Below are 27,200 nucleotides of genomic sequence, written 5' to 3' on the forward strand. Positions count from 1 at the left end.
AGATACAGCCTATCCTGTTCTGGTACTTTCAGTTGCCCATTGATGAAATTATAAAGTTTCAATAGATTTTCTGTAATATTTTCATACAGTGTCATAAATAGACAGGAATGATTGTAATGCTACAAAATTGCAAATCTTTAAAATACACAAAACATTCAGTTTCAGCAATTAGTAGAATAAATATGAATCAAAGTAAATATGCTTTAATTTAGATAAGGTGTTTAATTAATATTAACCACATTGCAATTATATTTCAATGACCTAATATTCTCAGCTGTTAGTCAGAAATATAGCAGGTATGAGCATGTCAGGGATGCTCTTGTTTCATAAACTCTGCGAGGACGCTGAGCAATCCAGCGTCTGTGCACAAGGAATGTTCTGTGATGCCAAGGAAAGGCGAGGTGCTTGATGTGGTCGGTATACAGCACTTCCAGTTTGCTAAATACAGAGTGAGGTCCGGAGGAATTCAGGTTCGGTACCCACCTATCCACACTCTGTGTCTGTAATGACTGATGGGTTTTAAAATGAAAGAAAGAGGCTGTAAGGAAGTGAAGTACAGATGGATCTTAGGAAAGGGAAAAAAATTTGTCTGTTGTTTTTTTTTTTTTTTTTAGGAACATAAGTTCTGACTTTTTTAGAAATGGTGAAAAACATGAACCACTCTCCAGTGGCAGGCAGTCTGTGTGTTATTCACTTAAGCGTCTTGACTGTAACATTTCACTCCTGGTCCTTTTTGTGTTGAATACTTCCTCCATGTTCCCGTGGGATTTTTCCTCTTAAAAAATCTATAGAATTTTGTTCCAACACAACACTAATTTTGACAATTTAAAGGCTAAACATTAGATGGTAGATGTTACATGCCCTTTAGCTTGCCGTGCTGCACAGGCTGAGTTGCAGCTGTTGTAAAGCTGACCGCTGTAGACAAAAAAATGTGTCCTATCATTATTGAAACTCTTCTCTTCCATGAACAGAACTGTTATGAACTAAGGAGCTTGTTTTCTGCTGTCCTCTAAAACAGGAAATACATAATTACCTTAAAAAAACAACCTATATTCAAGGATCTCATCTGGTATAACAGCACCGTCTGTGTCTGCACATCAGTTACAAATCACAATCATTTGGTTGTTTCTTGATCTATCTCGACTATGGTTGAGATTTGTTGAGGTCTATGCACATAAACTAACCAGTTAGGCTAAGGGAAAGATTGTGGTATAGAGAGAAAAAACAAAAATGCCTGTTGGGACGAAACAGGATGTTGACAGTGGTTTCCTTCACCCTTATGATGGGGTTGCGTTCACACCATGTTACATGAGGTTCTTGTTAATTAAACGGATGATTTGAAACTGATGGAGTTCATATCTCCATTTTCGTATAAGCTATAATGTATGGCATAGTTTGAAACTTTCCGTTCATTGTGATTTAAGTGACATGCTGCCTGTATTACATTCCAATGTACTATGTTAACATTTGGGAAGTCTTAGCATGAAGAAACACAGGTGTTAGTCCACTACTACAACTTCTACTAATAATAACCGTTCTGTTCCATTCAGACATACCAGCATGCAACACTGGGGTTTGGCACCAAAGCTTGTGTACAGTGAAAGCCTGGAATACATTTCCCTAGAATTAAAATGAAGCGTTTCCAGATGGTTTGAAACAACATTTATTTATTACCACCAGGTCAGACTTTTGTTAACATTTGAGAATATAAGAAGAGGTTTAAAATGACAAAAGAAAGATGGCAGTAGAGCAAGGTGTGTACACACCTACACACTCCTCACAGGAGTTCGGTAACCTGACGAAACACCTGTCTGTGTGAACTAAGGGCAGAGAAAGCGAGCACTTGAAGACAAAAACAATGAAGAAAAAAAAAATATATATATATTTTAAACCAAAGTAAAGGGCAGCTGCAAAGGACAATGACAAATGTAGAAAGTTTTGGATTAATCTAAAGGGCAAGCTAAATGCCAGTCAATTCAAAGACATTGTCAGTAATCACACTCCATTTATTAAAGGTCCAGGGACCTTTCTGGATCTCTGTTGCTGTGCAATTTATCTTATCAAGTAATATCATGTCAAAAATTTCAAACAACAGGCATACACTGACTTTGCTTCAAGACAAAGAGCAAATGAAAAAAATATAAATGAGAAAGGCTTTAGAATAAAAAGGGGAGATTGAAGAGAGGGTAAGAAAACAAGTTCACCTGTTACTTATACGCAAACTACAGGCTGTAAAAATTACACGTCTTTTTTTGTTGCTATTGAAATCTTGAATCTATGCTATAAATCTTGGTGTAGAAGGCTTTCATTCATGAAGACTGAAGCTGATGTAGTTCCTTCCCTGACTTAGAATTCATTCAAGGCAGATTGAGGTGAATTTTGCTGGAGTGATATAAGGGATCTATTTTTGATCTTTAGGGAGGAGCTAAACAATTATCAGATGTAAAAAAAAAAAAAACAAAACAAAACCCTCCAACATTTTATAATCGGTTCCTTGTTTTATTTGGAGCCAGTGAAGAGAAGTTGAAACAGTGCTTCATAAAATTTTTGGCTGCAGTCTTCTACATAAATTTGAGTTTATTTAAGATTGCAAATTGATCTGAATTAGAGCAATATGGTAATCTTCATTCATTCGTTCATTCATCTTCTACCACTTATCCGTTTCTGGGCCGCGGGGGTTGCCGGAGCCAATCCCAGCTCACACTGGGTGAGGGTGGTGTCACCCTGGACAGGTCACCAGTCTATCACAGGGCCAACACACAGACAGACAGAGACCAACAACCACTCACACTCACATTCAGACCTACGGACAATTTAGAGTCAGGTCTTTGGATGGTAGAGCATGCACAGAAAGGCCCCGGGCCCAGGAACTGGACCCATGACCATCTAGTTGTTGGGCGCTAATCACTATACTGCCATGTTGCCTTATGGTAACCTTGTCTTCTAAAAATAAATGCATGAAGCAGCTTGTCAGGACCTGGCTGAGGAAGCATCTAACGTTACACTGTGATGATAAAGGGTAGCCATTGGGATGCCCGAATACACCAATATAATACTAATCGAATCAGTTTTGGTTTGTAATGTGTTGATGGAGTTGGCCTGATTTTATTCACAATGAACTAAGCAGTGAGTTAGCAGTTTTCTGCCAGTAATTGTCCACTTTAAGGCAAAAGGACCATTTGAAATATGTCTGCTTCCTCACATGTACCCAGCAGATATCAATATAGTCAGGCCACACGGAATGGAGTTCACGCAGTTCATTTAGTTTACCCAACACTCATTTAAAGCACATGGCCCACCTTTTACCCATGCTACTCACATTTCATCCACCTGGGGTGCACATGGGCATGCTGACTGACCACATTAATGTTGAAAATTAATTTCTTCCATGCAAACAGTATTGGGAAAAAAATCCCTATCAACATTGTTAGTTTATATACTATGTGAATTTTGTATTGAAAAAATAATACTTAACCAGTTTATCTGGCTATGTTTTTATATATTCTCTTTAATACTGTATTCGTTTAGTTGTGGAAAAAGTTCATAAGTGGAAGTACACTGCAAAAATATGATTCCATAATAGCGAGCTATGTAGCTTTGTAAAGTAAAGGTTGTGGTAGCCGTGCTCTCTTCAGCTCACTGATCCTCCCCTGCTTTTAAAGCCCTTGCCAGCACACTGCAGCCCTCCCTACCATGTTTATATTTCTGTTTTCCCATCCCGGCATAGTGCTCACGTTGTTATTTTCTCTGGCCCAGCCTTGTGGTTGGTGGAGCCATGTTTGCGCTGCAAAATGAACACGGGGAGAGCTTCACGGAAAACACTACTTGACCATATGTTGCACAGCACAGCATGAAAAAAAAAAATCACAAAAGCATTTCAGAAGGATGAAGAGCAAAGAGGAAATAAAAAAAAAAGGGGGACAGTGGAAGGGAAGCGAGAGGGATGAGGGGCAATTCACCCTCATCTTCAAGTCTGGATTTATTTCGTATTCAAAGTCCGCTCACCATTATCCCCTGGACTTTTATGGACTGCTGTAAAACCTCTCTCTTTTACAGATATAGATCCACATATGCCTCAGCTCAGTATGTATTAAGGAGTATGCATACTTATGTCCATTTATAAGACAAAAGACAGAATCCCAAGACATTTGGTAAAAAAAGAAGCTTTGGTGTAGGCATCTAACTGTTTGGACATGATATGGTTTACAGTAAACACCGGGCTGGTACAGTAATGTAAGTAGACATGCCTCTATTCTACCAAAGCTTAAGCCTAACACCTGCAGAAACTACTCTTCCACCATCCACACTCATTGCAGTTCTCAGTTTGTTGCGCTCACATGGAAGTGTCTTAACTATACACTGATATCACTGTTTGCAGGCTCGTGGTGTGGTCAGAGGCAAATGGAGCACATTTTAGAAAATCATACATTAAATGGAGAGAGTCTATATTTCTAATTATATCTCCCAGCTCAGTCTAAAGAGAAGGTGCTTAAAAACTTTAAACTCCAGGAACATACTGGCCACAGAGACTTTGATCCATTTTACTACTTCTTCTCTCAACAAAGTGGATGGCTCCATCGAATCGTGGTCCTTCTGTTATGGCTTGGGTGTATGTATATGTGCCAATAGAACTGGCACTCTAGCCTTTGTTAATTACTTCAATGCTGATCTTTCCCAGATCTTTCTATAATGATGTAGTTGTATTCAAAAGAAAGCATAGAATCATTTTTACTGAATGCACTGAAGCTCAATGGCTAAAAAAAACTATGTAACATCACCATCAGGTAATGAACCACTATTGAGGGTTTTCTTCTTTTTATAAAACATTAATCCCCTGTATTTGTCATGCTACACATTTGAATTTTTTTTGTTATTTCAACTCTGGTTTAGCCCGGTTGGACTGGACGGAGGTGGACAGCGCTCCTACAGAGCCATGTTACTTTGGTCGGTATGGAGTGTAGTTTTGCTCCTGACCCTGGTGGACGCTGCAGAAGAGGACGATGATGTCCGGGCTGGTAGGGAGGACACAGTTTACACCAGACAAACTGAAACCGTTGGAGACACTGACAAGTGGCCATATATTACATACCAGCATCACTCTGACATGATTATTAATTTAGATCACAGCAGCATTTTAAATCTTACTTTGGATTCCACGATGTTTTTTTTTTTGTTTCACTGTGTGAGTTTTTGTTTTTCTCCCTATGTATGTGAAGGTTGCAGCACTGCTGTAAATGACCTGGTGTATATTGTCGATGGCTCATGGAGCGTCGGGTTCTCTGACTTTGACACGGCCAAGCAGTGGCTTATCAACATCACCAGCCAGTTTGACATCAGTTCCCACTACACGCAGGTATAATCAACTTGGTTATACTACTGAACTTGGTCTTCACCACACAAAATTCAGTTTTCCCTCCAAGTGAGATTGTATTTTCCATTTGAGCCGCAGCCGACGTGGATTCTACAGGTCTCCATTCAGCTCTTCATAATCTGAATTTAGTTCATTTCTTGTTGATTATCACCTAAACATTTCACCAGTTAAAGCAAGTTTTATCGGAGTGCATCAGTTGGCAGCATTTTCTCCTGCCTGTGTGTGCTTTAGGTGGCTGTAATCCAGTATAGTGACACACCTCGTCTAGAGATTTCTTTAGGGAAGCATCAGGGTGGAGCAGATCTCATCCAAGCCATACGGAGCATCACCTACCTGGGAGGAAACACGCAGGTAGGGCAGAATCGTTTCTCACTACACTTCCATTATTCCAAACTTGAGTACAGCAATTATTATATCACTACATAAAAGACAAATGTAGAAAACTGTGCGCTCTGCTCACACTATATGTTCACAGTAAAGATGTATGTAAACATTACATACACAAAACAAATAAACTGACCTGGCTCCTGGTATCACGAATACTTCACTGAGGCACGCATGCAGGAGAGTGGTGGAAGAATATAACAGACTTCCTCCCTAAAATGGCCCATTAAATATCATGTAAAAATCTTCACAGCTTCCAGTGCTTCACCCAAAAACAAGAAACTAATAAAATGGAGCAAGCTGGGGGCAGTTATGGAGAGGCAGGCTATGGTTAGGCATAGTCAATGTGGACCAGGATTTGCTCACCACAGGTGCAACATGACCACTCAACAACACCACAGGCATAAACGTGGCCAATAAACACACAGGCTTTCCAAGTTTGTTCTATGAAAGCAAAGTGTCCTCCTTGAATTATACATTTTATATTTTGGAGGACAGTTTGCATGGTGTATCTTGCTGTGATCTGCTGCTGTAATGCTCCCCAGGAGACATAAAAAAGCTTTTTTATATCTTCATATAATTTAATTTGCACTTTGTGAAGCAGTGGTCAGTGGCTGAGAACTGCTGAACAGACCAGTTCACACATTCCGTCCCTTAAAGCATGGAAGTCATGTTTATTCACTATTGTCTCCCTATTTTGCAGACTGGCAGGGCCATCAAATTTGCTGTGGACCATGTCTTTCCCTCATCCCAGCGGGTCAGCCGAGTCAAGAACCGCATTGCTGTGGTCGTCACTGATGGCAAGTCACAGGACGATGTGGTAAATTTTCTTTCCATATTTTAAATGTAACTCATTCATCTAAATGTAAAACCTAAATTAAGAGCGTCTATTCTGACCAATTAGGGGTTCATTTTCATCAAAGATTAATTTTTCCTTAGGTGGATGCCAGTATGGAAGCACGAGCCCAGGGAATCACTGTATTCGCAGTTGGTGTTGGCAGTGAGATCACCACCTCAGAGCTGCTATCCATTGCCAATAAACCATCATCCACCTATGTCCTGTATGCTGAAGATTACACCACCATTGACCGGATCCGAGACTCCATGGAGCAGAAGCTTTGTGAAGGTGAGGTTCATGAGATACTGAGTGGACCGATGTGATTATTTGGTTTCTCGTGCTAATTCTTTATAACTTTGAGTTGTGAAGGAGTTACCCTCACTGACCATGGCAGGTTTACATTGTTTTTGCTTGCTATTTAATTGTGACATGTACACATCCTCAGAATAAAGTGGCATTACCCTAAAACACTACACTATTAACACGTTTTATGGCTGATATTTTTGCTGTCTGCCCAGCACCAAAAAAAAAGCAAAGCAAAACAACAAAATTTAACAAAGTTGAGTTAGTGATGAAATGATTTGAATGATTTTGAATTTGTGCTGAGGAATCTGAACTAATGACCCTCTCCTCTCTAGAGTCTGTATGCCCGACACGAATCCCTGTGGCATCTAGGGATGAGAAAGGCTTTGAGCTCATGGTGGGCATGAACATTCAAATGAAGGCCAAGAAGATCCCTGGCTCTCTGGTGTCAGAGAAAGCATATGCCCTTTCTGCCTATGTAGACATTACTGAGAAAACCAGGTAGCCCTATAGTCTGTCATTTCTCATATTTTTGCTTTTTTTTTTTTTTTTTCAGTTTCATATTTGGTTATTTTACTTAATTTTTATACTAGGGATATTTTCCCAGAAGGCCTCCCTCCATCCTATGTGTTTGTAGCCACCCTGCGGCTACAAGGGTTCTCTAGCAAGCTGACATTTGACCTTTGGCGGGTGCTGTCTAAGGATAAGGAGACCCAGGCTGCAGTGACTCTTTGTGGGAAGGACAAAACGGTCACTTTCACCACCACTAGCATCACGGAAACGGCACAAAGAATCATCTTTCAAACTGGCTTCCAGGTTTGTGTTTTAGATAAACATGGGTATTTGGCATATTGATGACTAAGAAATTAACACCTGCACATTGAAGTATACATTTTAAAAAAGAAGCTTTTATTTAATTGACACTACAGCTGCTTAAACTTGCATTATTAATTATACCCCCCATATATATATATACCCCAATTCCAATGAAGTTGGCAAACATTTGCTCATTTTGAAATGGATGCCTGCAACACGTATTCTGTTTTTAATTACATTCTACACAATGTCCAAACTTAATTGGAATTGGGGTTTGGGGTTTGTGTGTGTATATATATATACACACACACACACACACACACACACATATATATACACTGCCAATCAAAAGGCTGGACACACTTTCTCATTCAAATGAATAGAAAAGTGTGTCCAAACGTTTGGCTGGCGGTGTATATATATAAAGAGAAAGGGGATTGAGCTTTGCTGTCTTACAATCTTGGGGCTCCCCTTCATGCTGGTTGCTGTGAGTGAGTGAGCCTGACTGGGATGACTTGCAGAGGGCCAAACATCATCCCCTGTTCGCTTCAATACACAGCTAAATGAGCAACGTGGTGGGAGCCGGGAGTTGCTTCATAGAAAATGTTTTCTCCTCTAAACCATTTCCCGTGGGCAAACTAGTTGGTGGATCTGTAGTTCTTGGAGAGCATGTACCTTTCTCCATGCCAGCGAAAGGTAATAACACATTCTGGTGGACACGCCAGGTTGTATTTTCCAAGAGGAACTCGCCACCCTCCATCCTTATACACACCTAAGCTGTAAGTTGAGAAGGTTGTAATTATATTCAATTTATGCTTGCACATGTTTGACTTCATTTGTTTTGATGTGGCACACGGTAGCAGGCTGTGATTTATCGTTTGGAAATGATGGCTGTGGCACAGTTCCAATAAAACAATGGCAGCTCTGTCTCTCTCCCTTTCACTCGCTGGAAAGTTTGAGCTTTGAAGAAAGATAATTGTGATGAAAAACAGGATTACCATTTGGTTGTAGTGACTTAGTGGTGTAAGTATATTTAGAGCATTCAGGGAACACACAGATGAGACGATTCACATGCACAAATAAGACTGCCAACAGCGGAAGGCCGAGTAAAAGAAGATTTGACAGGTTAATAATTATTTTTAGATCCAACTTTCCTCAGGAAAGGGAGCTTGAACAAAGATTTGTTTCAGGCTGATGAATGAACAGACTCTCAGTTAAATTGTCTTTACATTTTTGATAACCATATTTGTGCCGTCTTTTAGACTCTGTATGATGGAAAATGGCATCAGCTCAAACTTCTGGTGAGGCCGAGTCAGGTGACCAGTTTCCTTGATGATCAACTGATCCAGGAAATCAATTTGGAAGCCACGGAGCCCATTTTCATCAATGGGGAGACACAGGTGGCTAAGAGGATCGGAGATGACACCACTGTGCCCGTGAGTACAAATCACAGCTCCAAATTAAATTGCAGTTAAGGGTCCAAGTGCACTGCTTTAACTCAACACCAAGTGCGGCACATCACCTGCATGAAATAATGGATTATAAGTACATTAAATGTGAAATCTCAAGCAAACATCAACATTTCTTTGGCCTGTCTTGTTCAGATTCGGTTCATTCCATTCAAACACTAAAAAAATGGAAAAAATGTATATTTGTCTCTATATATTAATTTCACAGAACGACGTAACCATTTCTAGTGGTGACCTTTTCATTCCGAAATTCATTCACGAGAAAGGACAAAGATATCACGGGGAGATGATGTTTTTCCCTTGAGGCACAAAATGTTCACACCGAATGTATCTGAAAAATGTTAACTGATGACATTTTTTATTTGTTTTTCTCAAAGTATTTGGTCTTGCTTTACAGTATCCACGCTAACATTGGTAAATTGCTATACAGAAAAAACTCAGCAGTACTTGAAGCATGAATTGATTGTATGTCTGGATGCTTCACCACTTACATGCAGCACATGCAGTGGACAGTTAGAGCAGACAGAAAGGACAGTTAAGAGAGAGAGATAATGGCTGTGTCATCTGTGTTGGGGACAGGCGCCCTTAGTTACTAAAAACACTAACATTAGACATTTTTTTTTTTTTACCAGTTTTTACCATATTCTGTATGTCATTTTCAATTTTGATCCCATGTTTATTTTAATGAAACACAAATCATGGTGTTATTGCTTTTGAAATAGGTGGACCTTCAGAAGCTGCGTCTGTACTGTGATCCTCATCAGAGTGAGAGAGAAACAGCTTGTGAGATCTACTCTGTGGTAAGATCTTCACTGTCACCAGCATGAATCTACAAAGGTCATATTTTGACTTAACATTCAGTGTTTTGCATGACTGAGGCTGCGTAGAAAATAAAAATGATTTTATCCTCTCCTTTTTCCTCCGTCTACAGGATGATGAAAGGGTAAGTGCAGCTTCTTGCCCGTCTCTCACATATTTTTGATCTGACTTTCTTTTAACATAAATGTTATGTGAAAATAATTATGTCAATTTTGAGGAGAATTTACATAATGGAAAGGTTTTTAAGTCTATAAGGCCTTAGGTTTAAAACTGGAGCAGAACTCTCTGGTTGCTGCCATTCTGTTTTCTAATGTGTTTCTATCTAAATGCAGTGAGCATGTTTTGTGTTGCTCACATTTTTTTTTTTTTTTGGTGCGTGTTTCTCCTCAGTGTCCTCTGAATCGAACAGCCACAGAGGAGGAGGAGGAAGACTGCAACTGTATAGTTGGTCCACCTGGGCAACGTGGCCCCCCAGGACGCATGGTAACACACAAACACACACACACACACACACACACACACACACACACACACACACACACAGCCTCATAAAGGCCAAAAGGGTACATGACTCATCGCTACACTCTCAAGATGTCTGCATGAATTTAATATGGTAACTACACGTTATTTATGACAGTGGAATATACGATAACAGAAGGGAGGAGAGACCACAAAAAGCAAATTGGAAAACTGGAAAACTGCAAATTTTTGGTTTTTGATGTGGAGTTGGTGCCATTTTCCAAAAATTGCATTTAATTTTAAAATTGTATCTGTTCTCTGCTGACCTTCAGTGAGTTCTAGCACCATTTGTTTATTTCGTTTATCGATGGAAGGTTTTTGGAAAGCTGCTGAAAAAAATATTTTGGAAAATCGGGGTGCCTGATAATTATCATTGTAACCATTTTCCGTTTTGTCCCACTTTGTTATGTGACTAATAAATATAGGCGATAATGGCCCCTTTTTTTGTTTTTACTGTAGTAGGCATCATTACGTGGCACGTTGGCCCATCCAAAGCTCTACCAATTCAGTTTTGGTTTGTCATCTTACAGGTTTTGTAAAATCATTTTATAATATTGGAGATTTCAACAGATTTAAATGATGTTATTTTGATTTTGAAAGAACACATTCTTTCTTTCACAAATGAAAAGCTTAATTTACCTTCCTTGGTCTGGTTTGCCAAGTTTGTCATTGCTGTACAGTTTGCCATGAGGGGAGGATGGATGTACAACATTTCACAGCAATCCACTCAATTGTTGTGAGGTCTTTTCACTCACTCCTACAAATATCAACCACATCTTGGTGCCAAACAAAACCTCAGGAGATTAATAAAGTCATCAGGATCATATCATTTGGAAGCAGTAAACTTCATAGCACACCATTCAAAAAAATGTTTGTCAAAACCTTTTATTACAAATAACTGTCCAGTGGCAGACTGATGGCAACAAAAAAATGTTAGTAATGAAGTGGTATGATTCTGCAGGGATTCAGAGGGGAGAAAGGAAGGGAAGGACCCCCAGGCCCTGATGGTAAGCCTGTAAGTGCTGACCAGACTCTGTATCCTCTTCCCCGCTACATGCTACTGCCACTTGACTTTGGACTACATGTTGTTTGGACCTGATACAATCAGTTCAAGGTTTTTCTGTCTGCAGGGTCAAAATGGGAGTCCTGGGGAACCTGGGCCTCCTGGATTACCGGGGATGGAGGTAAAATATCTGCACGTTGGAATGCCATTCAACAGTCTCAGTACAAGTCTGAGCATCTACTTGTATTTACTGCCTTGCTGCTACACTACTGAGTAATGCACGGCAAGATCCATTTAATTAAACATTTGAAACATCATTACTGGAATGATGCTTCAAATTTCCCTTATCATGTATTACAAGCTACACAATAGCTTTTGAAAATGCTTCCTCAATTAAGCAAATGCACTTCTGACTGTGTTTATGGGCTCTTACCTTCTGTCTTCCTGGCTGGTCAGGGTAAAACGGGCCCTGCAGGACTGAAAGGGGAGCCTGGTCGACCAGGTATTAAGGTAAGTCCTCAAAACGACAGTATCAGTGTAGCGTTTTTGTTTTTTTGTTTTTTTAATCTGCTGCCAGTTACCTTATGTCACTGGTGTTGCACAGGGAGACAGAGGGGAGCCAGGCCTTCAGGGAGAGCCAGGGCCCCCAGGAGCCAAGGTGAGAACACATTTGTCTCTCTCATTATAAAGGTGGCTTGACAAAAATGTGTCTAAATATATTATTTGTCGGGGGTATACTCGTAGCGCAGTAATTAAGGCATATTCAACGTCACTGCAATCCTTACAGTTTATCTTTCATTATATGCCATTATACGCTGTCACCTGGTCACAGTAGGTCTGGTATTCCTGCATTAGTTGGTATTATGCTGATAAATGATATGAATTAATGACATATTTACTGACACTGACAGCCAATTGGTTTTATGTTGCTTGAATGAACAGATTATATGAAAAATCTGCAAAAAAAAAAAGGGCACTGGGAATGAGTCTTTACTGTCGAGAGTGCATGTTACAGTGTATTGTTGGCGCTTACAGTAAGTGCTTTGAAAAATCTAACTGCAGCCGTATAGTCAGTGGGTAGAACAGCAGATGTGCCCATTTGTTAATTGATCACTTACTTTCTTGATGATGAAATCGGGATATCAATCTGTTATGATTGCTGGAGAATAAAATGCGAAATAAAACCAAATTGAATGTATGCATGTGTTCATGGTTATTTGGCCGCTGAAATTCAATTAGCTTTTGGCTCTAACACACATAACACACATACATAATGATCAAATCATTTGTTTTGTTTCCATGTGCATCCAGGGTCTGCCAGGTGACAGAGGTGCACCAGGAGCTCCAGGAGAGGCAGGATCAGTGGTAAGAATGTGACCACTTAGCTCACGGACACATGACTTAAAAGCTTGAGATGTGAGCTTTCAGTTCATGAGAATGAAATGTGAAGCCAAACTGAACAACTTGACCCAAATGTCTGTAAGACATGCCTGAAGTCTGATGAACTGATTAGTTTCATTCGGCTTCATTGACAAATATAACTGAGTATCATCTGCATTACAGTGAAAATTGATGCTGTGCCTCTGGATAATATTCCCTCAGGGAAGCATATATAGAGTGAAAAGGATTGGTTCAAGGACAGAACCCTGTGGAACTCTATGATTAACTAAAGCGTGAGGAAGAGTCACTGTTAACATGAACAAAGTGATATCTATCTGATCAGTATGATTTAAACCAGCTTTGTGCGGCTCCTTTGATCCCAATTTCATGTTTCAGACTTTGTGATAGAATGTTACAGCAGCACTAAGATCTAACAGTGTGGAGGCCAATCCGTTGTCTGAATCCATTAGAATGTGGTCGGTAACTTCTACCAGTGCTGTTTCTGTGCTATGACGTACTCTAAAACCTGACTGAAACTCTTCAAACAAGCCATTCCTCTGCAGATGTTCACAGAATTGGCTTACAACTGCTTTTCAAGAATTTGGGAAATGAAAGGGAGGTTAGATAGAAACCAGCTTGGAGAGATTTAAAGGTGAAAAAGATTCCAAGTCTCTCCATTCTAAGTAGTGAGACACAAAAATACTACAAGTGTGTTAGATTTGGCTCTCAGAGTATGTTTGTTGTCCAACCAGGGCAAGCCAGGACTGCCAGGCATCGGCGGGGTGGTCGGTTCACCAGGATTGAAGGTCAGTGTGGACTGTAGATATTGAGAAATCAGCTGGGAGACACACATTACACTCCTTGATTGTTTAAACCCTTCAGACCCACATTTTTTCTTCTGGGCAAAATTATTTTTTTTAATTGATTCTGACTCCTTTCCAACATAAATACAAAGTGTACACATTTTTGCTAACTCACGTTTTTAATAGTATTTTTTCATGTCCATTCCAATGGACGGTGGGTCCGAAGGGGTTAACATCTTATTTTAAAGCCACAGGTACTAATTAACTATCAAATTCAGTTGGTGAGTGAGGAAAAAAAAATTCAAGACCTCAGAAATTTTAAATTGACATTGCTCATTGAGAGTTGAAAGTCTGTTCAAAAATGGACACAGAAGTTTTTATATATTGAGAGAGCAGCCGTCTGCATAACTGAAAAAGGCCGCATAGTGTTTAGGGATATCCACACATTCAGACTTTTTTGTCTTTTTAACGGTTGTCAGTCAAGTACCAAAGTACCAGGACCAATATATTGTATGTATCAAAAAAACCAAAACATAGTGTACTTGTGGTTTTCTCTCCTTTCAAGCGACCTGAGGTTTCTAATCTTTTTACTGTGCAACGAAAATGAGACCAAGAGACTGTCTCACGAAAATAACATAATTTAAAACTTCAAAGTAAATTAATCTTTAGTCCTTAACACCAGAAGTTTATTAAAGCTTTAAGGCTACCGAATGTGCGATACAGCCTTGAAAACATTTTCTCTTGCCACACTAATGGAGTGTAAATGTTCGGTGACTGTGACACATCGAGTGACTGGGATGTCCATATTTACCCGGGTATGTAGAAAGGGAAGGTAAGCAGCTTCCTGTGTTAAAGCAAAACAAGCAGAGTCTGAGCCAACATCTGCCCCTATGTCAGGCAGAACACTTTCTGGAAGATTATCAGACATCTTTACGCGCATCAGCATTAAGACACCCAGTAAATCTAAAAACACTTTCCACACCTGTCAGTTAATGAAATTAACGCCACTGCAGCACTGCAGGTCATATGCTGCGCTCGCAGCGTCTCGTGTGGTAACTTGAAAAGAACGAGAGGCTAAATGAAAGAGCACATGCTCACATCTGCGAGCATGCAAGTACACCCACCAGCTACAAGTGTGTGATGCTATTTTAAGTCCTCTCTGAACTCCTTTGAGCGTTTTAGCAGTTCCATTTGCAGCCACACTGCTCAGTAATTTGGGACTTTTCCTGTTATCACAATAAACTTCTTTTCCTAAGAATCTGGAAGTGTTTTACACTGGAAGGAGGGGGTACACAGGAGCTCAAACAGCACACAGTTGGTGTCCATGTGTAGACTTTTGGCTGTGGGGAGGAGGGATAAATGTGTGCAGGACACTGAGCAGCAAACAGTCGAGTTATTTTAAACAGCGCAAAGAACAACCAACTGACATCAAGCTAAGACTTCATTTTTCTGCGTTTTTATTTTTTATCAATTATTTATTTTTATTAACCCTAACCCTTTTGTACATGCATGAAATAAAGCGCTGTTGTCAGTTAGCTGAGCTTGATACAAAGCCTATAGAATTTTCCTCTCAAATAGCCTGTCTCTGTGGCATGGCAACAATTCACCTGTCAGCACCTTTTAGAATAACTTCTAATCTTTAAAAACTGGCACCCAGACCATTTTCTCCAATCTAAATATTAAGAATACTGTATATGAACTATATTGTACTATTTTATACTATATCGTTTGTCTCACATACAATAATATAACTGCAGCTGGTCAGTGCTGATATCTAGGCTAGGATGAGATGACGATTGATGGCGGCCCCCCACACCCCAGCCTCCCTCTGCTAAACCAGTTTCACACTGCCTCCTGCATTATGATGTTGTGCTACCACTGGAAGTACACAAATTGCTGTTGGGAATTAGTTGTGCATAAACAGTGGCGACAGGTTGTTGGTAATGGTAATTAAAGGACTGAGAATATTATTAGCTTTACAGCAGTCACTAATTGCCACGGTTGCAGTTGTTTACCTTTTCCCCCCTTGTGTCCTGACATGAACTGCTTATGGAACCAGTCAGCGGTGGAAATGTATAATGGAGATTAAATTGTCCCATTCAGCAGCAGTATTTAGATGCAGTTTGCACATGGATGCATTAGCAGTAATTATCCATTAATATAATAGATTTATATAAAAAAGGAGTTTCATTGTGAAGGAACACTTCAGATCATGCTGATAAAACAAGCAATTTAAGGTGATTTTGTAAGGTGTCTCTGAGCATATATATAAGTTATGCTAAGAACATAAATCTAAATCTAAATAATAAGGGTATAGTAAATGCAACTATTAGGAAATGTATGCCATCTTATCTCATTTCCGTCCATGTTAATAACTTTCAAGCCAATATCGTTCTGCTTCTTCTCTGATTATCTCACTGCCTTGTCAATCAGTGCAGAGTTGAACACAAATGCTTATCAGATTGTAGGACTCCTACAGGTTTAACTTAAACAGATTCCTGGAGGAAGCTGGTGTTTACCAAATGTTGAGCTGCATCACAGATGCCGCAACACCAACAAACAGACAGAATTTCTTCCTGAAACAATGTCAGGGAACAGTGAACGTCCTAATGATTAACAGAAAGCGGCTGGATGTAAACAGAAAGCAGCAGCAGTGTGCCAAGTTCGGAAAACATAGTGTGCCAAGTTCAGAGAACTTAACGTTGAGGTTAAAAGGATAAAAGTTCGACCTAAATTCTCCCCAGACAGTAGGCTGATGGATAAAATGACTTTAGTGGCTGTTATTGACTCCTGTGTCTAAGTTCATTATTGTCAATATAATTTTTTGACACTTCATAGCATGTTAGGAGGGACGTTTCTTCTTTTATTGCTCTCTCTTTCTCTCCAGTGGTCGTGCTGTTAATGAATTGGATTATTTGAAGCATTCATCTCTACATAATGTCATTCAAACTGACTGAAACTGACAGAAAAAATAAATGAAATAATGAATCAGAGGCTTCACGTCAGTGAGTTTTTAGGGTGTTGGAGTTCACATGAGAACTTTGAATACATAACTTAATATTTTCCAAAAACTAACACCCTTCATATCATAGATGTCAGTGTCCTGAAAACCACCTCACTGGAAGACGGCCTGTAAATTCATCCTAAATTACATCAGTTCCCATAAAACTACCAAAGAGTAAACACCCAATCATAGTAAAACAGGAAAAAAAAAAAAAAAACTAAAATAAAACAGATGTGATCTGTACAGAAGCAAATAAGCTCCCGTGTGGTCACTGCCTGAGGAAACATCTCCCATCGACTGTAAAGAATTTCTGCCTACTCATCCATGACAGCTACAGTGAATGTTAATGAGGCCTACACTTAGATATACTATATAAGGCTTCGGGTCAGACCTTTGATCACTCACTCCCAAATGCATACATACACAGGAAACTGCTGTCTTTCAGCAACGTCGGCAAACTTGAAAAAGAACTTGTAGTTTTGATGATTGTTGAGTCTGAAGGGGAGAAAGTTCAAAATGATGAGCTTTATGGTTGTGAGAGTAAGTCTCTTATTATCAGGCATTGAGTTTCCTACACTCAGAATTTAGGATTATCACATGCAGCTGTGTGAGGTTTTCAAGTCAAACAGCGGTAAAGATAGTGTGTATCACACTCTCTCCCTGTCATTACCAATAGTGTAACTGCTACCTGTACAAAGACATTGGGAAATATGTTCTTGTGATCAAAATGGGAACTCTCTCTAGGTTCTTTTAAGCAAGTTTGTGTCCCTCAGGCTGCCAGAGGACACACACACACAGCTCCCAGGGCCACGTGGTTGAGAAGGAAAAAAGTGGTAAACCATGCACAACGACAAGTAAACTGAATGTTCACGCTAAACGCAATGGACAAGAAAACTAAGGATGAATGAAAGCATCCTCACTTCCCAGATGTATTTCAAATAGGAATATAGTGAGGCGCTTCTAACCATGCATTAGAAACTGACTGATGAAGTGTTGAAAGATGTTTTTTTTTTTTTTTCTTCAACAATGCCAAAATGCCAAGTATCTAAACAAACCAAACCAGAAGAAACGACTGAATGAGTCACAGAAGTACAGCGACTTAGAGCTGGAATCTAATACATGGTAGTATTAGATTTGTTTGACATTTTATGTTTTTTGTTTGTTTTTGTTTTTTTCCGACCGAGGAGTACAAAAAAGACATGGATGCAGTACATAAAAACATCAATGCTTCAGGTGAATTTGTGGCTTTCAGCATCTCTTGTTCTGTTTCTAAAAACTATGTGAATAGAATTGGAAAGTGAGAGAAATTTACAATTTCCCATTTGTTTTGGGGATTTTCTGTTTACCTGCTTCAGCCGAGTCTCCGATTAAAGCACCAATACAGTTTATTAAAATCTTTAATTGATGTAATTCGTCTAATAGTAAGACAGAATCCAAAAGCAACCAGATGTACTTCTTACTAAATGAAACTTAACATTCCACTTTAAAGTGATGCCCTTAAAAAAAATGTATAGCTAGATTTGTAATGTAAAAGCGTAACCTTATTTTCCATTAAAGGATTATCTAGCTTCATCCGCTTATCTGGGGTCAGGTCGCAATTTCCATTAGGATTATTTATTTCCTGAATTGTTGCTTCTCTTTAGTCAAACTGTCAATCACACAATATTAAGCAGATAATGAAATGGTCAATGAAAATTTCTGCAGAACAATACGTTGCATTGGGAAACCTAATAACTGTGCTTTCCACATTGGGAGTATTTAATGAGGTGATTAATGTTGGTGATTGTGGAAGCACATTAACTGGTACTTTTAGTCATATAAATGCTCAGAGGCACATACTGATGCCCCCCCCCACCGAGCCCTGGACATACACTGACAGGTTTTGTTATTTATAATGAAACAGTGCACAGACATGGCTCCAGGAGTCGTGAAATCATTTGAGGTTAGTCAAACTTTGCTCTTGTTGACAGTCTGCTTTTTTTTCAGCTATTTTTGTTATGGAGGGTTGACATATGGATCTGTGGTAGTTGGGAGGTTTTCTAATGACGCTGTAGAGCACAAAAAACCATTGTGTAACAAGTGCGGGCAGAAGTTAACCCCCACCACCCCCCCCAAAAAAAAAAAACCAAACTAATTTTGCTCTCTATAATGTGCAGATGACACTGACGATAGTTGCTAAAAAAGCCAATGTCTTCGGTTGTTTGCAGCAAATTCACAACCAACCGTTTATTCCAGCAGGTAATGCTGACCTGTCTGTGCTGCATGGAGAAACAGGCAAGAAACCAGTATAATGGAACAGCATCAAACACTTTCCAAAAACATTTCCCTGGCCAGAAGGGGATGTGTAATCCATCCAGCATGTTTTGAATTTTCTCTTTGGGGTCTCCTCCCAAATAGCTGTGCCCAGAAAACCACTAAAAGGAGCTCAGGAGCAATCACTATCAAATGCCCAAACCACGTCAATTAGATGCTTTTGACTCAAAAGAGCAGCAGGTCACCTCAGAACACACCCTCCTACCCATTCATCTTATTGTACAAACTCAGTTCAGTCCCTTGCAGCTGCTGTTCAATCCTCAGTCACACTCTGACACTCAGGAGCAGTGGGAATAGATTGACCAGGAAATCAAGGTCTCCCTCTTCTTCTTCCAAACAAATCCCTCCAACCACTCATTCCCCACCACTGAGCAATCCACTGTCCAGCTTGATCCTCTGTTAGCAAAAGGATCTTGTCGTAGACATGAGTGTGCATTCTTGTTCCCCCTCTGCTTGGTGTCGTTATCTTTTATTGACTTTCCTCGCCTTCTATTTTCAGCTTGACGTTGTCGAGCAGTGGCAGTGGTCTCTTTAACAATATGTGGCAGGGAGAAGTGGCAGATTAGTTTGCTTACATGAAAGGACAGTGTCAGGGCACTTGTCTATTTTCTCTTGTTCTAGACATCCAGAGATTTATGTCATCGTGTCATTTATTGGGCCATGGTGGGCGTCTCGGCTGTGTAATTATGAGGTCTGCTGCTAGTATGGGTTTATGTGCGTAGTGCGGTGAGACACTTCAAAAGAAAACAGACGCTGCGTAGAACTAATTCAGTTTCTGCACTTAAAATATATGCCAGTGAGTTCTGGTAATCTCTGTGTCTGCAGAGAGGTGGAACAGGAAAAGATCCCCTATAGCTTGTGGTGTCGTACTTGAAAATCTGCACTGAAGTAAGGACATAGATGAGTCCTGCTGAAGAGAAGGACCCGGTTAAAGTCTAAAGCAGGTGAAAGATTAAAACCAAGCGGAGAAAATGTTTTCCTAAAGGTCCCATTCAGCATCAGGTGAGACATACATGTCTTTTTCATTATAAAGCAGGTGGGGCTGCTATATTAATACTGTGAGACCAGCAAAGTGCTCAGTCCAGCACTGAGCACTTCAATCTAACTGACAGGATTTGTGGGACAACACCCTGAAACACATTTTAGGGCCATGCAGACTCAATTACTTTCTTTTCACCCTTTAAACATTTTTAATTTTCATATTTCAGTAAATAGACAAGCTAATGACATCATTGAAATAATTCAGATCCTAACACGAACAGATGTGTCCAGCCATGCTAGCGGCTCTGCCATTGACTGAACAGAGCCTTAGACCGGGCTCTTTTTAGAGGTGGTGACAGGAGAGAGAATCAACACATGAAAGGTGGTTTAAATGTTCTTTAGCTACGTTGGTCATTGTATAACGAACGTGTTCTCATGAAATTGGTTCTTTTCCTCTTCAGACTAAAAGCTCCATTTAGACCCATGAAAGCTTTGAGCGGAATGAGAAAACACATTTGTCATCATGTTTGAGTAAGTGAACACCTGGGCGAGGCGTCCGGGACCAGCCTAAACACCTTAAGGCATGCTCCGAACCAGAACAGGGAAAGCGTAGTGTACAGTACGTCTTGTTGACAAGAAGGCAACAACTCAGGACCATGAAAAATGGCTAAAAGATCAGGGCACCTCTGAATACAGTTGACACTGCAAGCTGAGCCTCTACAGACCTGAATGGAGCCTGATACCTGAAGCTACTGTTAACGTCAGTAACGAATGTATCATCAAGTGTGTCAGCAGGACTTTTGGTAGAATTGTGTCTTATAGCACATTTAGAATATTTACAGCCTCAGTCGAAACCAATGGAGTTGTTCTGAGAGCTGCGGACTCCACGGAAGGCAAAAATATGATGTAAAGGGGCAATAGCAAAATGTTTGACGTTAAAATAATCAGCTGGGAGCGTCCTGTGACTTGATATACGAACAGTCAGGAGCTTTATACACGCGCTTTATAGTTTGTTTCACATGGTTATTACCAGTGCCAGTGTATTCCAGTGGTGCAACCTACAAACATACCACTTGCACTGCAATACATTCAACAATCATAGTTAAGCTGGATATAGAGGTTTCTCAGATGGTTTAAATTTTATTTCCATATTGTGTTGTGGCTTAGAAAGGGTTTCTTTGGTGCTGTGCATTTTTATTTTAACAAGCTGCAGGGTTGCTGACCACAGGACTCACCCTACCACAAGCTGCCCATGCGTCAGTGATGTATCACAACCAGAGACACTACGTCCCAGCTCTCAATCCAAGCTTTCCCTTTACACGCATTCAAATTTGGAGAAATTCAGCTGCATTTGCCGGGGTCAAGCTTTGCCCTCAGGTTATAGGCAGCCGGTCAGAGATTTAACATTAATAGGTTTACGCCTCATGTCTTCGCCTGGGAGTGACTTTTTTTTTTTTTTTTTTTTTTTGGGGGGGGGGACATTTTTCACATTGGGATAGGGGTTGCAAACAGGTCAGACTCAAACCCAGGCCAACGGTTAGGACGAGCCTTTACTATATGGTGCTGGAGTACACGCTGTAAGAAGATCCACTGCATATTCTCCTGATCTTATGCTCTCTTCAGCGATGCTATCTGACATATCTGAAATATCTGACTGCGAAGACAATCTAAAAGCCAGATACTATCCTGTGGAACATCAGGATCTTATTCAGTGCCACTTAGAAAGTGAAAAGTACTGACATGCCTGTTGTTCCTTCAGGGACAGAAGGGAGATCCTGGATCTGCCGGTGCTCAGGGTCTGCGGGTAAGTTGAGACTGCTTATACTTGAGTTGTGTATTACAGTTGTGTATTATTCTGTGAATTTCCCCTTGGGGATCAATAAAGCTCTATCTTTCTATCTGTCCATTACAGGAAGCTGCATGAAGTGATTTTGTAGTGTGAGCATGTCCGTTATGAAAAGGCTTTTTCGATTTTGCATTAAAGCCAAAACAAGAATACACAGAAACTAAAGTCACCAGAACTTTGATGGATGTATTATTATTGTTATGATACATTATGTATATTTATGAGAGCTCAACTGAGTCTATGCTGCTGATGAATGCAGAGATGGAGATGACACAATTCCTGTTAACTCAGCATTCTGTGGATATAACAGGCAACTAGTTTTTAAGTGGTCACATAAAGATTTGGAGGGAACAATAATCAGGACACAAACACGAGAGCTCAGATTCATTGCTGCTTTTATGCAGTGCGGTGCGCTAGTAAAGTTACTGCACAACAAAATGCAAGCATAATAAACCACACAAACAAACAAAACTGATTTCTACAAGGTGATATCCAAACTGTTTCTCTTTATATTTCTCTCCTCTCTCTGTGGAGATGCAAGAAATTCTATTACGCTCGATTGAAAAATGTTTGACATCATTTTCCAGAAGTGATACATTTGATTATCCCCCAGTGTTTTAATGTTTTAAAAAAACACTTCTGCCACAGTTAATTTACTGGGTTACTGAGGTCCGAAATTTTCACCTGTGGCTCTACGCGGGCTTCTTACCAAATCTAAGAAAATGACCTGGAAGATGTCATCAGGGTTATCTCAGCCCGGCCGGGGAGTCGACATTTTAATAACAAAAAAAACATGTTTTACAAACAGTACATATGGCAACTGAAATGTGTGGGAGCTCGCCATGCAGGATCTAATTAAAGGCAACTTATAAAATCTCTTTCATTTTGTATTTGCTCTTGATCAGTGAGTAACAGTCAAAGTGTCTTGGCCTCTGCTGCTTTGATAGTGAGCATTTAAAAAAAAAAAAAAAATCTATAGCAAATTGCTCGAGGAGAAACCAACCACTAAGCTAAATGTTATTTTTCTTCTATACAGGCTACGAATTATGTTCACACGGCTATACTGAGTTCATAATTTACTGCGTGTTGGCATTAATACAGAGCTGTGAAACCTACTGTATGGAGGCTGAAAAGATTCGACTGTGATCCCTGGTCTAGCCACTGTCATGCTAGTAGTCACACTTTATGTCTGCCGTGCCACGCAGATCTCATCTGTGAATGCAACTGGCAGGAGATCAAGTCGAAACAAGAAAACACCGTCCAGAAATGCATTAGTACAAAATGAAATAGCAGTGAAAAGATCAACACATGTTTATGTTTAAGTTGGCATTTGTCATTTCAGGTCTAACACAGCTTTAATGGTCTAAAATGAACGTTAACCCAGCTTTGTGTCTTTAACACTTTTAAATTCTATGTCTGCAAGAGTCAGGGTGGTAGGCTCATTGCTGTCACACCCCACAACCACACACCCTCTATTGAAGGCAAAAACACACACAGCAATGCACACTTGCATCATTTGCGCACACGCAGACACACGCACTTGCTGGGTCTTGGATATCTGTCTTTGTCAGTCCACAGTGGGCGACAATATTGCGTGTGGAACTGCTTCCCACTGCATCCCAAAACAAAACCCTCCTTTTTTAATCAGCGCTGCGAGACAACAACTATGAATACAGCTTTTATCATTGAAATTGTTTTACTATGCTTCACTATCCCCGCTATAATTGCCTTGTAAGTCTGCAAAAGCAAAAAAACAAAAAACCTGTCTGCATGTTCATTGCAGGGTGTTTAAACACAAACAGGCAAACAATTCATGCATAGGATGAATTTAGGTTAGAAGAAAGTTTGCCTGCCCCATGAAGTCTTCTCAAAATATTTTATATGCTTTCAGTGGAATGTTCTGTCAAAATGTGCACCCGGGACATTTTCTGAAGTTTTTATCCACTCCGGTTAGGCAAGTTTTCTCTCCAGTCCACACAATACAAGTAGTAATTGGTTTGGCTGTAATTGCTGCCTCAAGTCTGATTTGAGCTTACACGCCTTTCCTTTAAAAATGTGAGAATCATTAACGGTCATTAAGGTTGCTTGGGGTCATTTTCGGGTCCCTTTAGAGATGCTACCTTCAGGTTCAGGTCTGAACAATGGCTGCGTCAATCCAAGACTTCCATAGATGCCATCTATCTATCTATTCTGACTAAATGCAGGAAACTTCCCACACCATGATGCTGCCATTTCTTTTTTTTGACCTCAGTGATGCTATTCACGAGGTAATGGTTAGAGTGTGGTTACATTCATACACACAGTGGGGAACTGTCACCTAAAACCTAAAAGGTCACTTTCTTCCGCATCATATTCCATGACTTAACAAATAAACATATTGACGCTGATCGCACAAAATTCTAAAACTTTTTAAACCACATACTTTTAAATACTCACAATAATTTTTTTTTTGGTTGTTCACTCACTTTCTACACAGTGAGTCTGACAGGCTGTGTAAAGCTAGTGCATAGCTTCATCACAAGCATTGTTAGTGTCATTAATCACAGCAGAATTAAAAAAAAAAATAAAATAAATCTCCACTAGCGTGTCCTTGAAAAACCACATAATTTCATGTGGGTTGCGCTGACATACACCACCGACTGTGAGATTTTATAAAAACCGTTGTGCGCCTTTCATGCTTGAGCAATTCAATTAAGCAAAGTTGTCGATGAATCTAAAAAAAAACCCAGATGGAAATTAGATGCATCACAGCTTTGATTGAGTGAAACAACAAAGCCTATGAACACAACAAATGGGTTACTGCAATCATTTAAGCCGAACATATGTACATTCCAAAAACCTGTATTTGGTTTGTCATTGTGGAGTATTTTGAGGAAATTGACACAAAATGGCAACGCTTCGTCAAGAGTAAGGAGTAATGGTTCCTTTACTCTATTTTTACTCTGGGTTGAACATATTGTCTGAAATGTATAATCATTAATTATTGAACTTCCAATCTAGCTCGAGGTGTATCACTGTGAACGTTAGACAAAAAATACATACACACTCAGAATTTCATGTGAAACATTCATAGCAGTCTGAGCAGATGTTTGTACTTAATTTAAAGGAAAGCTCTGCTTCATTTCCCCTGTAAATGTGACTATTGTGACTCAATGGGTTATGCTAAATTTGCACACACCCCCACCATTGTAGTAAATATTCAACAGCCTTGCAAAAAAAACTGTGATTTTTTTTTTAAATGAGCCATTTCAAAACCTTGCCTCTGAATTTGACCGAAAGAGAAAGTGGCTGCGTGGAACAGCTGCAAGCAGGAATTTCCTTTTAAATCCATCACATGTCTTATACCAAAGATAAAACATAATGCAGTGGAAAAACTTTCAGGGGCTGTGCTGTCTTGTAAAAATATTCCTCAAACCAAAAAAAATGCAAGTTCGACAAACATTAGTAGCAAAAATGTAACACAGTTGGCATCTTTTTTTAGTGAATGATCAGAAGCTGCTTCATGGAATGAGCTCATCTGAACAATCCAAGTCCTGACACAAGATAACCATGTAATGCACTTTGTTTTGCTCATAATGAATACAGTATCGTTCGGTGGTTCTGTAAACAAAATTAAAAACTAATTATGCTTCATTAATTCAATCTTGTTGACATGCCCATAAGAGTTTTCTCACTGGATACAAGAAATATCATAATGAAATGACTGCCAGAGATTTATATGTCATAATCAGTCAACAAAATAATTCAGAGAATGTGGAGGATAAGTGTCTGCACTGTAATAATCACCAACGCTGTCGACCGCTTCCAGTAACAAGTTAACCAGTGATACACACAAACTACATTAACCGTGCTGGTGTGTCTGTTATCTGACAGTTGTGCTCACAACACTCTCCTGACTCTGGGTGTGACTGAGGTTCATTTGTGTGGCTCAGTACCTCAGATGTTTCCTCTGCGTATCATATTGATAGACACTGATATTTGAACTGACAACGTCGAGCTGGCAATGTGCCGCACAAGACCCGGCCCAGATTTCTCAGTGAGTGTATTTAGTTGTGAGCCCTAGTTTTTTTTATTCATTTCTTATTGTTTTTACTGGAGTTCTTTTGTGAAATCTATGATACACATTTTAAAACATGCGTGGAGACAAACTTGAACACAAACAGCAAAGTGTCAATAGTTCTGACAGTCCATATGTTCTGACCATCCTGAACTGGTTCCCAGCTGGGGTTCGGGCTAAAATATGTGAGTCAAAGCATTTATCAGTCTTTGTTGCTGTCTGCGCTCTCTGTTCATCTGTCATCTCGCCCTGCTCTCTGCTCTGTCCTCTGCTCACCTCAGGTTAAAGGTATGATGATGTGTCGATCTGCTAAAGACAGATCATGTATCCTCATCTGTTCAGAGACTTGCGGGTACGCTGCTGAGAGATGGATGAGCAAAATGACTTTTCCGATGCAGGGCCCGCTTCTTTCCTAATGTGTTTGGGAATTTTTGAAAAGTCAAATATTTGTTATCACCCTTATCAGCAATATCATTTTTTACCGGAAGGTCTGATGTGTCTCATATTTCTTGTAAGTGTAATCTCACTTTTAGTCCACCTGTCAAACCATTTAAATCAAATTAGGATCTACCTGTTTGATCTAACAGTGAAATGTAAAATTGACTTGGCCGCTTGCAGATAAAAGAGGACAACAGGAGAGTAAACAAGATGCCAGCCCTGGTGTTGTTACCAAAGTAAAGCCACCATGTCAGACACCTGCTGACACCCAGCTGCAGCCGATTTATTCCAAACCCCATGGATTACGCATTCCAAGTTTACTTTATCACACATAAAGACACACAAAGCAAACTTATCTGGAGTGGAATCATCAGTGCAGGTTCACAAAGTCTGAATCTAAAGTACTTTGATCCTCCAGTATGATCCATTTGTGTTTGCATAACAAGTACAACATTGATGCTTCACTAAAGCTGCCATCCCTAAGCCTTTAACCACTCGAAAACCCCAAGTTTAAATCTGACAGATAATGCATGACATGCCAAGACACCGCCTAATGCAACCCCCGACATACTGATAAAGTTAGAGTAACCATCTGCCAGGTTTAGGTGACAATTTCCAGATTGTTGTGACAAATGCACGGAGCCCCCCTGGAGAAAGAATAAATAAGAAAATCGAAAATTGAATCTAGGATCAAATAAAATTAAAGTTAAAGGACATAACTGTTTTTAAACGTGTTTACTGCAGCAGAAGCAGCCTTGTAAAAACACAGTGATCTGGATTTTGTTTTCAGCGTGCCTACCTTTGGAAAGCTTCCATTAGAGGGAGGAGACACACACTTGTCCATTCACTAGACTGT

At 39.8% G+C, this 27,200-nt stretch overlaps 1 protein-coding gene across 2 annotated transcripts in view; it reads left to right on the plus strand.

Annotated features, from left to right (window-relative positions):
* The window catches only part of LOC115061158 (collagen alpha-1(XXI) chain), a 50,606-nt gene that overhangs the window by 859 nt on the left and 22,547 nt on the right, over nt 1-27,200 (plus strand). For both annotated transcript variants that reach the window (XM_029529425.1, XM_029529426.1), the window contains exons 2-19: nt 4,891-5,015; nt 5,217-5,353; nt 5,603-5,722; nt 6,459-6,575; nt 6,695-6,881; nt 7,232-7,397; nt 7,490-7,712; nt 8,975-9,148; nt 9,904-9,981; nt 10,113-10,124; nt 10,391-10,483; nt 11,481-11,534; nt 11,650-11,703; nt 11,979-12,032; nt 12,127-12,180; nt 12,834-12,887; nt 13,655-13,708; nt 21,763-21,807. In XM_029529425.1, the coding sequence (XP_029385285.1) occupies nt 4,934-5,015; nt 5,217-5,353; nt 5,603-5,722; nt 6,459-6,575; nt 6,695-6,881; nt 7,232-7,397; nt 7,490-7,712; nt 8,975-9,148; nt 9,904-9,981; nt 10,113-10,124; nt 10,391-10,483; nt 11,481-11,534; nt 11,650-11,703; nt 11,979-12,032; nt 12,127-12,180; nt 12,834-12,887; nt 13,655-13,708; nt 21,763-21,807 (1,758 nt within the window). In that variant the 5' untranslated portion in view covers nt 4,891-4,933. The remainder of the gene's footprint in view (nt 1-4,890; nt 5,016-5,216; nt 5,354-5,602; nt 5,723-6,458; nt 6,576-6,694; nt 6,882-7,231; nt 7,398-7,489; nt 7,713-8,974; nt 9,149-9,903; nt 9,982-10,112; nt 10,125-10,390; nt 10,484-11,480; nt 11,535-11,649; nt 11,704-11,978; nt 12,033-12,126; nt 12,181-12,833; nt 12,888-13,654; nt 13,709-21,762; nt 21,808-27,200) is intronic.

This window comes from Echeneis naucrates, chromosome 20 (genome assembly GCF_900963305.1).
Source record: "Echeneis naucrates chromosome 20, fEcheNa1.1, whole genome shotgun sequence".
NCBI classification, from domain to species: domain Eukaryota; kingdom Metazoa; phylum Chordata; class Actinopteri; order Carangiformes; family Echeneidae; genus Echeneis; species Echeneis naucrates.